This window comes from Bufo gargarizans, chromosome 4 (assembly GCF_014858855.1).
Source record: "Bufo gargarizans isolate SCDJY-AF-19 chromosome 4, ASM1485885v1, whole genome shotgun sequence".
Taxonomy (NCBI): Eukaryota; Metazoa; Chordata; class Amphibia; order Anura; family Bufonidae; genus Bufo; species Bufo gargarizans.
The window spans coordinates 277,530,168-277,546,477 of record NC_058083.1 but is presented as its reverse complement, the minus strand read 5'-3'; the positions used below and the strand labels follow the sequence as shown (position 1 = coordinate 277,546,477).

The 16,310-nt window shown below is 38.4% G+C and overlaps 1 protein-coding gene across 1 annotated transcript in view; it reads left to right on the top strand.

The window, feature by feature from the left end:
• The window catches only part of BACH2 (BTB domain and CNC homolog 2), a 316,933-nt gene extending 301,008 nt beyond the window's left edge, over nucleotides 1-15,925 (top strand). Inside the window, 1 exon segment of the mRNA XM_044289211.1 lies at nucleotides 4,494-15,925. Within this exon segment, the coding sequence (XP_044145146.1) occupies nucleotides 4,494-4,973 (480 nt within the window). The 3' untranslated portion in view covers nucleotides 4,974-15,925.
• The last annotated feature ends 385 nt before the right edge of the window (nucleotides 15,926-16,310 follow it).

The window sequence follows — 16,310 nt, the reverse complement described above, 5'->3', positions numbered from 1 at the left end:
GGGCCTAAATATATGCCAATGGACTGTTGCAGTGGTGGCTGACGTGAAGCCTCATTCTCTGCTATGACATGCAGTCTGATTCTCTGCTGACATGAAGCCAGATTCTCTGTTACGGGACCTCTCTCCTCTGCCTGTGTGTGTGCTGGGCCTAAATATATGCCAATGGACTGTTGCAGTGGTGGCTGACGTGAAGCCTCATTCTCTGCTATGACATGCAGACTAATTCTCTGCTGACATGAAGACAGATTCTCTGTTACGGGACCTCTCTCCTCTGCCTGTGTGTGTGCTGGGCCTAAATATATGCCAATGGACTGTTGCAGTGGTGGCTGACGTGAAGCCTCATTCTCTGCTATGACATGCAGACTAATTCTCTGCTGACATGAAGACAGATTCTCTGTTACGGGACCTCCCTCCTCTGCCTGGGTGCTGGGCCTAAATATATGCCAATGGACTGTTGCAGTGGTGGCTGACGTGAAGCCTCATTCTCTGCTATGACATGCAGACTAATTCTCTGCTGACATGAAGACAGATTCTCTGTTACGGGACCTCTCTCCTCTGCCTGGGTGCCGGGGCCTAAATATCTGAGAATGGACTGTTCCAGTGGTGGGTGACGGGAAGCCAGATTCTCTGCTATGGAACCTCTCTCCAATTGATTTTGGTTAATTTTTATTTATTTAATTTTTATTTTAATTCATTTCCCTATCCACATTTGTTTGCAGGGGATTTACCTACATGTTGCTGCCTTTTGCAGCCCTCTAGCTCTTTCCTGGGCTGTTTTACAGCCTTTTTAGTGCCGAAAAGTTCGGGTCCCCATTGACTTCAATGGGGTTCGGGTTCGGGACGAAGTTCGGATCGGGTTCGGATTCCGAACCCGAACATTTCCGGGATGTTCGGCCGAACTTCTCGAACCCGAACATCCAGGTGTTCGCTCAACTCTAATCCTAATGGATTTTTTTTTTTACAATGTTTGCTATGCAGTGAAACTGACCTGTCCCTTATATTCTCCAGGTCAGTACGATTACAATGATACCACATTTGTATTGTTTTTATACTTTCAAAATAACTTTAAAAAGGAAATTGCATCAGTATATTCTGACCTTCATAACGTTTTCTATGGGGCACTGTGGGGGATCATTTTTGCATGACAATCTGTTTTTATTGATATTATTTTAGCATGTATGCCTTTTTGATCACTTTATTTTGTTGGGGGGGGGGGGGGTGAGGCGACAGATAAGGCAAAAGGGCCATTTTGATTTTTTATTTTCTTTCCTATTATGACATTCACCGTACATGATAAATACATGTATGTGCTTTCTGAGCATTTTGGGATGCGGCGGTGCAAATGATCTTTTTATTGTTTATTCTTATTATAGGGTATTTGAATTTTACATTTTTTTCAAAAACTTTTTTTTTAACACTTCTATTAGAGGCTATGTACACCTTCAGGGCAATTTTTGCATTTGACTAATTTTGGGCTAAAAATAATTTTTTTCAGTAGGTCTTTATTAAAAATATTGAGCCATTCTGTCACAAAGGGTTTGCTGTTCTTCTAGCTGTGTGAATCATACTTTTTACTTTCACTTTGTGCTGGTCATCTAATAAACCTTATCTCTTTAAATTACCAAAAGGTCATAAACACCTATTTAAGTCACATTCTTATCAGTAAGGTAAGAATTGAGTTATAATGAGTGTTTATAAGGTCAGAAATAAGGAGCCCATTAGGTAAGCTGCCTGATGAAACAGTGAACATTCAGTTCCTGCTGCTTGATAAATGCAAGTCTGCACAAAGACAGTGGTCAAATTTTTAAAATAAAGACAAATTGAAAAAAGGATTTTTAGCTGAGTACAATGCAATAATAATAAAAATATTGCCAGCAAAGGTGTACATAGCCTTTAAGTTCCCTTATGAGACTTGAACATGTGACCATAGATTGTAATTTATTAACATTGCAGTCTATGGGACATTCAGTACTTTCCTAGGAACTATTGCTATGGTAGCCTCAGATGCTTCAAAGGGACCAAGACTATCCCAGCGAACAAATAGCTTTAGCGCAGGGAAACTGTTCGGGCTCTGGGAGTGCAACGTTCCAGAAAAAAAAAGCCACCTGTGCTGTGGTCGTAACTTTAAACAGCAGAAACCTGGCACAAGCTCTGCTGTGGAGCAGGCGGCATTTTTACAGAATGTGAGGCAAAGGTCAGGAAAAGGTTAAAAGAATTTTAATTGGAATCATTAAAAACAAAGAAACTCGTGTGTCTAGATATTGTTGTTGCAGGCTTTCTATGGTGTTATTTTCATCCCTTCTCGGAAAGTTAATCTAGACATATCTAGGCACTGGAGCTTTTGTTTACAATGATTTCAGTTCAAAATAGTTGTTTGTGATAACACAGATAAATATAATATCTAATCATGTAATATAATGATGTCCATGTACCCTCTTCAACATAGTCTGTTATATAGGCATATGTAGTTAAACACATTAAACACCCCCCCCCCCCCCCGCGCAAATGTCCGTGTTAGATCAATTAAATGTAGTACTGGTTTATAAAAGCTGGAAATAAAACTACATGAATATATGCATAAACTAATTTCTTAACAGAATTATACTAAACTCGTTAAACCCCTTAACTTTTTCCTGGCGTCATTAAAGCCCCGCCTGGTTTCTGCTGTTTCACAGAGCAGTCACCTGGGCATAATATCTGCAATTGGAGATATCGCCTATGGCAGACACTCAGATGCTGTGGTCAATTGTGACGACGGCAGCTGAGGTGGCTTTCCTCGGGAGCTCTGCACTCTCACAGCCCGAACGCCTTTCCCTGGAGTGTGTTGCCTATCAAAGGTATATTCTTATTGAGGTCTGCAAGTGGCAGTGCTCCATAAGAATATATTAAATGTTCCATAGGCTGCATTCTTAAATAAATACAGTCTGTCAGAAAAGTGTTTTAATGATTACTTTTTAACTTACATTTTTTGTTTATATAATAAAATGCATAAAAATTCCTATCACCAATTTCTCCATATTAAAAATAATCAAAAAATGATCTTTTGCACCGCCACACCCCAAAACACCCATACTATTAAAATATAAATGTATTTATCCTATACGGTGAAACCTGTAACTGAAAAACAAATAAAAATGGCCAATTTGCCATGTTTGTCTCTTCACCTAACAAAAAAAGTAATATGATCAAAAAGTCAAACACATTCCAAAATGGTATCCATAAAAAGTACAGATTACCCAGCAAAACAAGCTCTGTAGATGTACTCTAACTATAAAAATAAAATTTATGGTGATGCTAAGAGAAAATAATTTTTCCAAAGTTTTTATATTTTACTTTTTTCAGTATTAAAACACAAGAGAAACTGTGTAATTGTGGTATTGCTGTAATCTTACAGACTCACAGAATGAGGCTAAGGGTACTTTCACACTAGCGTTATTCTTTTCCGTGTTTCTTTAGTGTTATTCTTTTCCGTTAGCGTTATTCTTTTTAAACAATATCTCACAAAATAGTTAATAAGTATTTACCTTATGTCCACTTTATGTTGTCATTTTTTAAATGTACTTATGTTTTTTGTTACAGCTGACATCGGTTGCTGATGGTGGCGGCTCAGTTCCTGAGCCTCTGCCGTCTCGTATATTTATGGTTCGCACGCTAAGGGGTTAACAGAATTTAAAGGGGTTGTCCACTTTAGGCAGTGCCTACATGTTAGAAAGGTGTCATGAACTGACAATATGTTAACCTGTTAGGACCCCAGTGCTTAGATGTAATGTGTGAGAAAACATGATGCTAAGTGTTAAATTTTGCTAGAGCACCACACAGGGGAAGTATTACATACTGCCCATTCACAACAATGGGTTGTTTGTGCAATGCAGGGCAGCATAGGTTCTCTGAAATAAGAGACTATCTTTGTAACTACTCTCCACTCTAACAAAGAGATAGGGATACTGAATAGAGACTACCACTCTATTCATTTAAACTTGATCACCACTTTAAATATTGTTGATCAATCCCTAGAAAAGGCCATCAATTTATTTATATAAAAATAGTTGTAGTTCAACCCATGAAGCTCCAAACAATCAGCAGGTGCTGTGTCTTTTTAGTGTACATAGGCACACAGCTGTACCTGGTACTGCAGCTCACTCACATTCACTTGAAGGGAACTGAGATAGACTACTAGAAACAGCCATCCACATGGACAAGCCACTATGCCTATGTAGTAATGTCGAGCTCACTGAAGCTTTAATTATGGATTTATAGGAAATGCATAAATGGTACTATATAGAGTTATCTGTGCACAGCTTAAAACATATGGCTGAGCTAAATTAAGGTAGATGTCATGATCAACACAGCTCAAAGGGGTTATCTAGGATTTGTTTTTAGAAGAAAGCAGCCACATGTTTCTAATCCTGAACAACTTCTTTAAGACTTCTTTAAGGTTTTTTAGTAAGACGGAGGTTTGCAGTAAACTATGATGTATTTTCTTCTTTCTTAAGGTATGTGAAAAAGAAAAGTTATTAACAGAAAGGAACCAGCTAAAGGCCTGCATGGGAGAGCTACTCGACAACTTCTCTTGCCTATCCCAAGAAGTGTGTAGAGATATTCAGAGTCCTGAGCAGATTCAAGCCCTACACAGGTACTGTCCTGTTTTGAGGCCTTTGGATCTACCCACAGCAGCTGCATTCAACCCTTTACCAGCAGGAATGGAGCAAAAACTTACCACGTCCCAGGATGTGGGAGAAAACATGCAGTGCTGCAATGAGCAAGGTCAAGTCCAGCTTGGAAGTCACTCAGTTTCAAACAATATACCAGAGAATTGTATAGCAAGAAGAGGTGTGGAGGGCTCTGATCATGGTACTTACTCAGAGAGAGAGACTTGTTTGGAACAGAACAGCCAAACAGTGACAGTGGACTTCTGTCAAGAGATGACCGAGAAATGTACAACGGATGAACAACCGAGGAAAGATTTCTCCTAGTGATGTTACAGCCGCACGGTCAAACAGAAGTCACCTGTCAGCCTTGGGCTGCCACTGCCTCCAGAAAACATTATTGGTGCACACTACAGCAGTCATTAGCAGCAATACTGTTTTATAAGTATTTTCCTCCTCTCTGAAAGTTGGAGATCCAGTCACGATGGTGCTATACCTTGCTCAGGCAAGGAACTAGACAGTGGCTACACTGTCCTCCTTGTGTTCTATAATATTTGTTAAGGTATTCTAATTTCAGATCTTAACAGGGATGGATTTAATACTCATGAGGACCCAACAGCAGCTTATATTCTCAGTGACCCGTGTCACAAACCCTATCTCAGGAATTTCCTCAGAATGTTCATTTGTTTTCATTAAAGACCGCTAATCAAGATTTTATAGGTGAACTGTATATAGGTTCTATATCCATATGCAAAAAGTCCACGCATCCCTCGATCTTCACAACATAAAACTGGAAGTCAACGCTTCTTTTCTGTTCACACAATATCCAACATTCCTTTTAATGTCATTGATGCCACAGACTGCTTCACATTTTTTTTCAGTCTGACACTATCTTTTAGTTTTTAGTTATTTATAAACCGCTGTATTGTAATTTTTTTTTTTTATTACTTTTAGCGCCACACTTCATTTCAATCAAGTCATATTTTTGTCGGTTTTTTCTTACACAGACTTTCTCTTGGCCACATGCACTGAGTTTCGCTGTCGTGTGTCAGTTTACCATGACTACATATGCATTATTTGTTTGTATAACAAAGACAACAAAAAAGAAAGAAAATACTCAGGATATTAAGATGTAGGAATATTTTCTTGCCAAATATTACATTTACCATATAGTGTAAAATTTCAACACACATTTTCCCCAGTTCCAGCTACTGTACTTAAAAACTGTTCTTAAGATTGAACTTTGCTTGATGCCGTCTCTGGACTTTTGTAGGTGTTTTTCTTTTCTGAGAAACCTGTTTTAAATCAGAATCTGTAAATATGCTGACAAAGGGAGTTGCTGCAGTCCATCAAACCAATGAAAATCACATACCTCATAGTAACAGTGCAGGAATTCCATTGTACATTTTTACAAAATAGTTTCTATTCGGTTTTTAGAAAGAAACTTATCCTGGCTTCCCTGGGTGTTTTCCTTAGTGACACGGCCACAAACAATTCCTATAATGGATCTGATAAGGATATGCTGTATTGCTGGTATTTGGAAGACAAAAACGTAAAAACGTTAGAATTAACTGTTGTTCGTTTGAATTGTTGCTATGCAAATGCAAGGCAGCTCAGATGTTTATTGAAGTAGGTTTTGACCATGTAGTGCACATTTGTGCTGCAGCAGTCTCTCAGTTGAGTAAGCTCGGTAACTTATATTGGTTGCCCCATTCCCTCTGCTTTGCCTGTAACATAAAATGACAATGAAATTGCTTTTCAGTATTTTTACATACACAGTTGTACTTTCTATCTCGAGTAAATAGTGACTTTTTGCTCAAGATTCTCCCTATATACAGTCTAGTGTCATAGAATGTCTTTTCTCCATCCACCTGTAACCCCATGCCAGAATGATCAGTATCAAGGCAGTCAGAATTGGTTAATGAAAGGTTTAACTATTTTAACTAGCAGCGAACTATTGTTTCCACAATGAACTGATAACGCTATAGTTGAAAAACCATGAACTATTAACACATGGCTCTGTGCCAAGAGGTGTTCCTTTTTACAGTACTAAAGTAAGACTTTACCGTAAGATTTTACTCCGCTCCGTCCCTTTATAGTCCCAGCCAGGCTAAGACTTGTGGCCACGCAACATAAGATCGCCATGCATCACAACTAATAATAATGAACGGTTTCATTGTCACCCAGAACTTACTGCAACATGACAGTCAGCCGAACTCCAAACCTTGAGAATTTCAGCACAACTGAATTGCAGTCTTATATTGCACGGCCACAATTCACTATGTAGCCCTTGCCTAAATTATAAAATCAAACCACTTTATACACTGACTCAATGGCATAGGGTGCTGTAACTATTGTAATACCAGAGAAAGTTTAGAGGCAGCATGTTGTATTAATCCAATGCATGATTTCACATATGCAATAGCCTACCCAAACCATGCCAGTAACCATGATCTGGCCAACCCCAAATGAATTGATTAGTTGCTTTACAGATCACTTTATCTTGAATGGTCTGCATCCGAAAACTATAAAAGTTTTCTCAAATTCTACTTGTAGCATTTTCATTCTCATCTGTATAGAAATGGTACTCATTTATTTTACAGCCATTATTGGCAATATAAATGTGTTCTACCGTTAGCTTTTATGCATTTTTTCTTTGGACCACATGTAGCGTTCTGTAATGTAGCGCCTCGTGACTTGCTCAATGAATGAGAGGGCTCACAGACAAAAGAGACACATGGGGCAAGCTACTTTTCAGACTCAATGGACATGTTAGAAGGCAGTTTAATGTACACATAATGTAATGGTTCACAGTGACATGGGTCACATCCATTGAAAATGTATGTCATGGTTGCCTAGAACTTAAGAGAATAGAAAACCCTTTATGCCACTCAAAGTGGTATGGTTTTAGATTTAGTTCACTTTGGCCACTTACATATTCTCAGTTTTTGCAAAGGATGACTTAGGGCTCATGCCCACAAGTGTACTTGCTCAGTGCCCATATTGTGGACCGTAAACGGCCGATCCACAGTATATGGGCACTGGCCATGTGCACTTCGTATCAGGGATGTGGACCCGTTGACTTGAATGGGTCCGCATCCACCAGATATGACTGAAGATAGTGCATCACCTATCTTTTTGCAGTGCAGAGGCACGGATCGGAAGCACTTCCGTGGGTTTCTAATTTGTGCCTTCACACCACAGAACTATAGAACATGTTCTATCTTTGACCGTATGTTGCGGATCACGGACACATTCAAGTGAATGGTTCCGCATCCTCAAGCAGAGTGCACACGGCCATTGCCAGTGCATTGCGGACTGTCTACAGCACGGGCAGTGAGCAAGTACACTCGTGTGGAAAATGTGAAATGTCCAACGCCAGAGTTTATTTTAAAAATAAGATTCTCAGGACAAACTTTGCTTACTTAACTTTTGCTTTTCTACTATGTGCCCGTTTGTTTGGCTATGTTCCAGGCATCAAGACCACATGAAGGAATGATTGGCACTTGATGTTAAGAGTGAGGATAGAAACATGTCGGTGTTACATTTTCCATTTCATGACACTTTGCAGTAGTAGAAATCCTAAAGCTTGCGTTGATGAAATATTAAAAAGTTAGCAGGTGAAAGATATATAGAATTGAAAAATATTTCCCAAATATTTTCATGTTCTGTATTGCATCACACATTCCCTTGTTTCAGGCTTGCGCTTAGTGGCTAGTTCATCTCAACGCTGGTTGCCTGGGGAAATGATTCAGTAAATTAATAAGATGTTAGGGCAATGAAATCAAGTTTATTTTGCTGATACAGGAGAAATGCAAAATGCCACATATGATTATTAGTTATATCTAAAAATGTGTTCTAGATAATGATGTGTAATCCTCCCTCATTGTGCAGTATTTGTGATGTACACTATCTTGCCTTTGAAAATGTGTATAAGTCTAGTATTATGTCAGTGTTTTAATTTAGCCCCGGAAGTTCTGTTATATTAGCCATTCTAAGAACTATTGACATAACAAGCCGCAACGAAGAATCACATTTTGTTCAGATCCCCTAGCAATTTATTGCCATTTTGCAAATATCTGACAGTGGCATTACATTGAATCCTGTTCTAGGAATTTCATTTATATAACTTTTTGGATTTCCAATACACATTATGCTATATATTGTACTTGTACAAAGGTTATGCTATTTTCTGCACAGTAACACTTAATTGAAGATTAAGTGGTGTGGCTGAAGAGCAGATGCCCGCAATATACTTTATTAAGCTTGGCAGTGTTTTGATTGCCTCTTTTTTTGTATTTATTAATAGGAAATATGTAATTTTTTTGTGCTCACCTTCAATTTTTAAGCTACGTAATAGTTTTCTCCATGCTCTTAATCTACCCTAGATACTGCACGAACATGTTTGGATTTGGTTAGCCATGTTTCTTTACTGCAGTGACTTGTAACTACTTTGTTTTAGATGCTATTTATTGTCTTAATTGATCATCAATAATGACTTGTCTATACAATTTCCCTTGGTTTTACTCACTTTGGATTAGTATCTCGGAGCAGCCATTTCACAGCTTCTTTCATTTTTATTACAGTTATTTTTTTCTAGCTAATTCTCTGAAACTAGTTTTTTTCGTCGTTCTTCCCAATATCGTCGTCACCACACCGTTTGGAGTTTGAATTGATTATTGTATACCCTATGTCACTTGTATCATAATGGGTAGCACTGTTATCTGTTGTATTACAGTCTAGGAACTTGTGCCATAACAATTGATGTAACATTGGTAGTAGATGCTATCATCTCCAAGACCCTGGGGGCCCAGCTGCTAATCTTATATACTGTGCAGGCGGTTTCCTATTTACCCTTACATCATGTATTTGGTTGTCATTTATGTGATGAACTCTATTTTTGTTGCTCCCAGAGACAGACAGCGCTTGTAATACATTTGTATTTGGCTGGTTGCATTAAGGGTAAGGAAAGATGAGGTGGTTCCAACTTAGATCTTTATTGGAGCTCACGAACATTAAGCTGTATCTTCAGTTTCATTTTGAATGAACTTAAATAAATCCTCATGCAGGACTACTTATTAGAAGCCAGTACTTTAGATGTACATACATTTTCTAATGCAAGATGACAGCAGTTGAAAGTAACTCAACTGTAATAATTGTTAATTTAACTTACAATGAGTATTGCTTGATAGCAGAATGCATGAACAGTGCAGATATGTATTGAAATAAATACTCAAATGTCTTGTCGGTGTTCTGACGGGAAAGTTTTGAAAGAAAAACTGGATTTCCGTTGACGTTTTTGATGCCAGAATTAGGTGACAGAGAATTTATTAAGTTAAACTCAGTTCCTAACTGTTTAAGTTTTTATTAAATTACTTGATAATATCCTGTTAATATATACCATGTTGTATCTACAAATATGATGATAAAACAGCATAATAAACTATAAGCCATATTACTGTATTTTATCAGTGGTTACACACCAATAAAGTGTGTTGCTAAGTAAGAAGAGGTCTAATAATCTATACTGTCAACTTGCACAAGCTTCAAGGAGTAGAAGTAATAGCCTGTTTTGGTGTTACCAAGTTTGTTTCACCAGTATAAACCATATCATCTTCGCCTTGTATCTCGTGATCTGTGTCCTGCTGCTGCTATACGTTATGTTCAACAAAATGTAAAACAAATTTAAAGCCTAAAGGCCCCCATGCACATGGATTTGTTGTTGCCAGAAACCCACTCTGAGAGCAGCATTTTCAGATTACAATGTAATGTGTATGGGGAGCTCCTGACTCTCCCCCAACAGATGATGTTGGGAAGAGAAGGATTGGGCAAAGTGAATGTTTTCGCCCAATTCTTTAGTACTTCCAGGAGATGAGCTGCCACCAGAAGTGTCAGCTGAAAGCTATTAAATGTGTATGGATGCCTTATCCAACTCTTTGTAACAGGTCATCTGATTGGTGGGGGCCCAATGTCAGGGACCCGCGCTAATCAGCTGTTAGAGATGGTGCTGGCACTCCTGTGAGCATTGCAGCCTTCTCACTGCTTAACCTAGGCTAGCCACATCACTCATTGCCATTTAAGTGAATTTGACTGAGCTGTGATACCAGCCTCAGCCTCTGCACAATGTGTGGTCCTGTGCTTGGTAAGCTGTGAGAAGGCGGTGGGACTCAATAGAGCCTCGAGACCTTCTCAAATAGCTGATCAGCGGAAGTCCTGGGTGTCGGACCCCCACTGATCAGATGCTGATGACCTATCCAGAGGGTAATCCCTTTAACACAATTGTAGTAAGCTGTATACACATAGTTCAGTTGAATAACGTCCCTTTGCGGTTATATCTGTTCTTGTATACCCCTTTCTTCATTATATTCTGTGAGGTGTGTTAGTTCAGGTTGCTTGGCAACCAGTTGACTTCTTTTCTTGGTGACTACTACTTAGGTTTGTTTTAGGATCTTCCAAAAAAACTACAGGAAGCATGAAAATGGTGCAGAAAATCATGCAGCTTCAGGATAAAAAAAACTCTAGACAAGGGAGGAAATATGCAAGATGTAGAAAGTTGTGTTCAATGTGTACTGAAAAAAGGGCAGACCTGCAAAGAGAAGAATACTTACGTGCTTCTCTCCCCAGCCTCCGCTGCTCTGCTGGGCTTCATGGATGTAAACTTCCTGTTTGATGCAGCTGTAGCCAACCACACCGCAGTGGTGACCTGCTTCTCTTGCATCATGACAAATGGGAGGAGGCCACAAGCAATTAGCTGCAGTGGCATCTATAAACTTACATACAGGGAGCGCAGTGGAGCAGCCAAGACCCAAGAAGCAAAGGAGTTGGGACACAGCACCAGGAAGCAGGTAAAAATGCTTCCCTTTGCAGTTTTGCTCAGGAGGAAGGGGGATGCCAACCCCAACAAAAAAAGTTGCCCCAACCCCAACAAAAAAAGTTGTCCCAACCCCAACAAAAAAGTTGCACAACTCCTTTAATACCTTAGGCTACTTTCACATCCATTACTGATAATACAACTATCTGCATCCATTATGGACGGATCCGGTTCTATTATCCTTAACATAGCAAGGACGGATCCGCCATGAACACCATTGAAAGTCAATGGGGGATGGATCCGTTTTATATTGTGTCAGAGAAAATGCATCCGTCCCCATTGACTTGCATTGTGGGTCATGCCGGATCTTTTTTGCTCTGCATCCCACGATGGAAAGAAAGCCGCAGTTTGCTGTTCAGCTACATTTTGTCCCCATTGAAACCCTATGACTGATCTCAATACTGGAAAAGAAATGCTAGTGCGAAAGTAGCCTTAACTTATATGAAACAAAAAAATCTTGTTAAAATCACAATGTTGACCAGCTTTACTAATCAGGCAGACATATGAATTGAACAGAGCACTCATTTCACAAGAGATAGTCATTATCTAGCATATTGTCATGCCAATCTTAAAGAGGTTGTCTAGTATAAGGCAGAAACCAGACAGCACAGGGGAACCATCTGCTGCAGTGGTGACGCCAGTCAACAACACCTGACCGCTGCAGCCATTCAACTGGCCTTTGTGGTGCAGCGATCACTTGTCAACATGACATCACCACTGCAGCTCAGTAGACCAATCCCAGCCAGGAGAACTAGAGCTGCAGTGTAAGTAATGATCACTTCTTTATTGCAGGTGGGTCCACTGTGTTGTCTGGTTATCTCATGAAACCGGACTACCTTTTTAAAGTACATTCATAATTACCAAAATTGTAAGATAGTGAACTGGGTCCTGACCTTAAACAGCCTTAATATTTTTTTGGGCATTACTATTATTACTGTATTATTGTTAGTCACTTGCTTTACCATCTTTCTTCATATTATAATGTCCTCAGTGTAAATAATTTTTTTCATTATTCACGGTTTGACATAGAGAACTATTATTTAATACTTTTGTTTGTGTTTGATTAAATATTTCTGGTATTACAACATATTATGTAGATATTTTCTGACTGATTTTGACTGGGAAGTACAAACATGAAGTTTCAGTAAGTTAAAGGGATAACCATAATGTTTTATGACTATTATAGGGTAGGTTAGAAACTATTGATTGCATAATTTTTCTACTCATGTTACAGAGACCATCATATTCTTTTAATTAGCGTGAGATCCCTTAAATTATATTATACTATTTATTGGTCATAAAACATTATAGTGGGCAAAACCCTTTAAGCCTCATTTCCATCAGTCATTGTGAGCCGGAAAGATCTGCACCTGTTCTGTGTTTAGAGCTGCACCTGGCTCAAAATCATTGATGGAAATCACTGACTTGTGAATGAGACATTACTCTTCTTTTTTAGGCCCTTTTTACAAAAAAATAAATGAAAAAAATCTTCCCAGAACCTATAACTAGATATGCCATATGCCTGATTTACCTTTAGTGTTATAAAAAACAAACACATATAATTTTTAATTTCCAGTATCAGTAATAGGAAAATGGTAAAATGTATCAAAGCAAGTCTGATGAGTGTTTACTACATTTACAGAATATCTTTATCTTTCTTAGTAGTGATAATGGTGCAGAGTAGAGTTGCCCAATGTCTGTATACGCAGTCCTTGTTGTGTAATCGCTTGAGTTTAACATGAGGAAGTGAAAACTACATATGCAGCACATTTTTATATACAAAACAGTGTTGAATTTATATTAAGGGTCTCCACACACATGCGTTTTTGATGCATTTTTTTTCTAGCATAGTTTTGCAAGCAGTATGGCTTGCCACTAGCATTTTCTTGATAGCATTTTCACCTATAGCCAAGTTGTTGGCATTGAAAAAACACCAAGAACTACAACATGAAAATACACAACAGAGACAAAAATTGACACCTAGTGAACAAAAAGTACCAGGAGCAAAAAATGGTGTTATTTCCCATAGATCTTGAGCTAACATCTGGAGCTGGTGTTTTTGTAGCAAAAATATGCTCATGCAAAAAAGCAACTAAAAATGCGTTAATACAGAAAATCACACCCTATAAGAGTTTCTTAGGAAATAATATTTAAAAAGAAAAAAAATTGGTTAAAATTAAAAATAATCCATACTGACCCTCACAGATCCCTCACCCCTGCCATTCCAGTTCTGTTCTGCACTTAATTTTTCCAGGCTTGACACACAGGAAATGGGTTGGACTGCCCTCTCAGCCAATCACTAGCCACAGCAACAATATGATTACTCCCAAATAACTCAAGAAAAAAATAATAATCTGATTCTCTTTCACCTAATTTAGTTACCATGGAATATGGCAAAATGTCACACATTCTGTGCTCAAGATGAGTTGAAGAAACTACTTGTTGATTTATTTATAGATAAACTATAGCTTTATATAGAGAAAACTGAAATAAATTAGCTGAACTTAAGGGGAAAAAAATCAGAATTGATAGTTTATACACAAGCTAAAAGAACTAATTACATTTACCTTAAGAACATATATTTTATGCCATTAGCTTACTCTGTGAATGGCTATGCTTAACATCTAAGCACTTTAAAAATATTAATCAATTGGTTAGACGCAACACCTATTTAAAACAATGTAATAAAGCACTTACATTTCAGAAAAATGCTCTTTATTAGTGATATCTCCCATGATATAGGAGAATAAAAATATAAAACCTTATATATTTTATTTCAACTTTTTATATTTATGATGTTATTCATTTCTGTAAGACAGAAAAGTTGATAAAAAAAAACATGTTCCCCAATAAAAAGGCGAGCAAATGATCAATGTGATAAACTGTTTAACAGTCGCTTACTATATTAATTTATTAATATTCTATGTGTCAGGGTCTCCTAAATCCCATTTAACTGAATAGGCAAGGTCTTCCTAAACCCCTGCATTAGCTACATACACATTATTTAGTTAGCATAGTATACCTTTGCAGAATGTTTCGTCCCTTGATGTATTTTGATGGGTGCCCAACAACCCCATTGACATCTAGGTGAACAACTGATTACACAAGTTTTATTTGCTGTACATTAGACTGCCTCTTACTGGTCTATACTGGAGCTTAGTTCATAGATCTTCCCAGTCACGTAACAAAAGGCATTAGAAGACTGCACTATAAATCATGCATTGTCTGGATATCAAGAAATACAGTAGGGAAAAGTGCAGGTATAGGGTTGTGCAATCTGTATACTATGAGAGAAGTTGTTCTTGGAACATCTCAGTAGTAAACTGTTATAACTGTTATTACAGTAAGTTCATTTATTAAATGTTCAGGTTGGGAAAGTAACAGCTTGAAGGGATTCTGTGAGCCCAATTTTCGATACTGAGATTTTGGTATCATCATATTAGTCTCCATCATCTCATTAAAAATATACTGGTTTTACCTCCACCTGACGTTTCAATTTTGATAAAAATTGGTTTTATGTATATGGTCCCGGACGTGTGTGACATCGGTGCATGCGCAGGATTACGGCGCACTGAGAAGAACAAAAAGGCCAGAGAGGAGTGAATAAATTAACAGCAGGGCGGCGCTGGGCTCAGAGATCAGGGGAGCGACTGGGCACAAACGGCCGGAGGGACAGCCCCTTGGGCACGTTAAGAAGGTAATTACCATATACATGAAACCTATTTTTTTCCAAAAATGAAACGACAGGTGGGGTAAAACTAATATATTTTTAATGAGATAATGAAGACTAATATGATACCAAAAAAATCTCAGTATTGAAAATCGTGCTGACAGAATCCCTTTAAAATGATTGAAATTACAAAGTTAATATGTATGAGACATAGCCAAATACACTGTATGTGTAGATATAGTGATCCAATGTGTGCATAATGTAATTTTTAAATAGAATTAGCAGATAATGATATGTTAAAGGGCATCAGATTTGTACCTATGAAACTGGCTGACCTATTGTATGTGCACTTGGCAGCTGACGGCATCTGTATTGGTGCCATGTTCATGTGTGCCCGCGTTGCTGAGAAAAATTAAGCATTAATACATGCATATGAACCTCTAGGAACAACAGGGGCATTTCCATTACATCTAAAGGCTCTGCTCTCTCTACAACTGCTGAACCCTCTTCACTTTGATTGACAGGGCCAGGCAGTGTTAACATGATCACACCTGGGCCTAACTTCTAAAGCCATTGAAAGTGGAGAGGATGCGGCAGTTGAGAGAGAAAGCATAGCCTCTAGGACAGGGATCAGCAACCTTCAGCACTCTAGCTGTTGTGAAACTACAACTCCCAGCATGCTCCTTTTACTTCCATGGGAGTTCAAAGAACAGCCAAGCAAGTCTGCATGCTCTAGGAGTAACAGCAACACCTTGTTTCTCCTAGAGGTTCATTTGCAGATATTAAAACATTTTTCTCAGCAATGCGGGCACACATGAACATGGAACCAACACAGATGCCTTCAGCTGCCCAGTGCACATGTAACAGGTCAGCCAGTTTCAGAGGTACACATTTTCTGACAGATGCCCTTTAAGACCTAAAAGATTATTCCTATCCTGTAAGGAGATGACATATCACAAGGATATTCTATCACTTTACAACCGGTGAGGGTCCAACTTCTGAAACATCTACCAATCCTGAGAACAAATGGGCCACAGCTCTGATTCAGTGCAGTTTTTTCAGCCACCTGATTGCCTCTGTTGGACATAAGGCTTAATAAACAAGTCATTTTGCCTGAAACTCA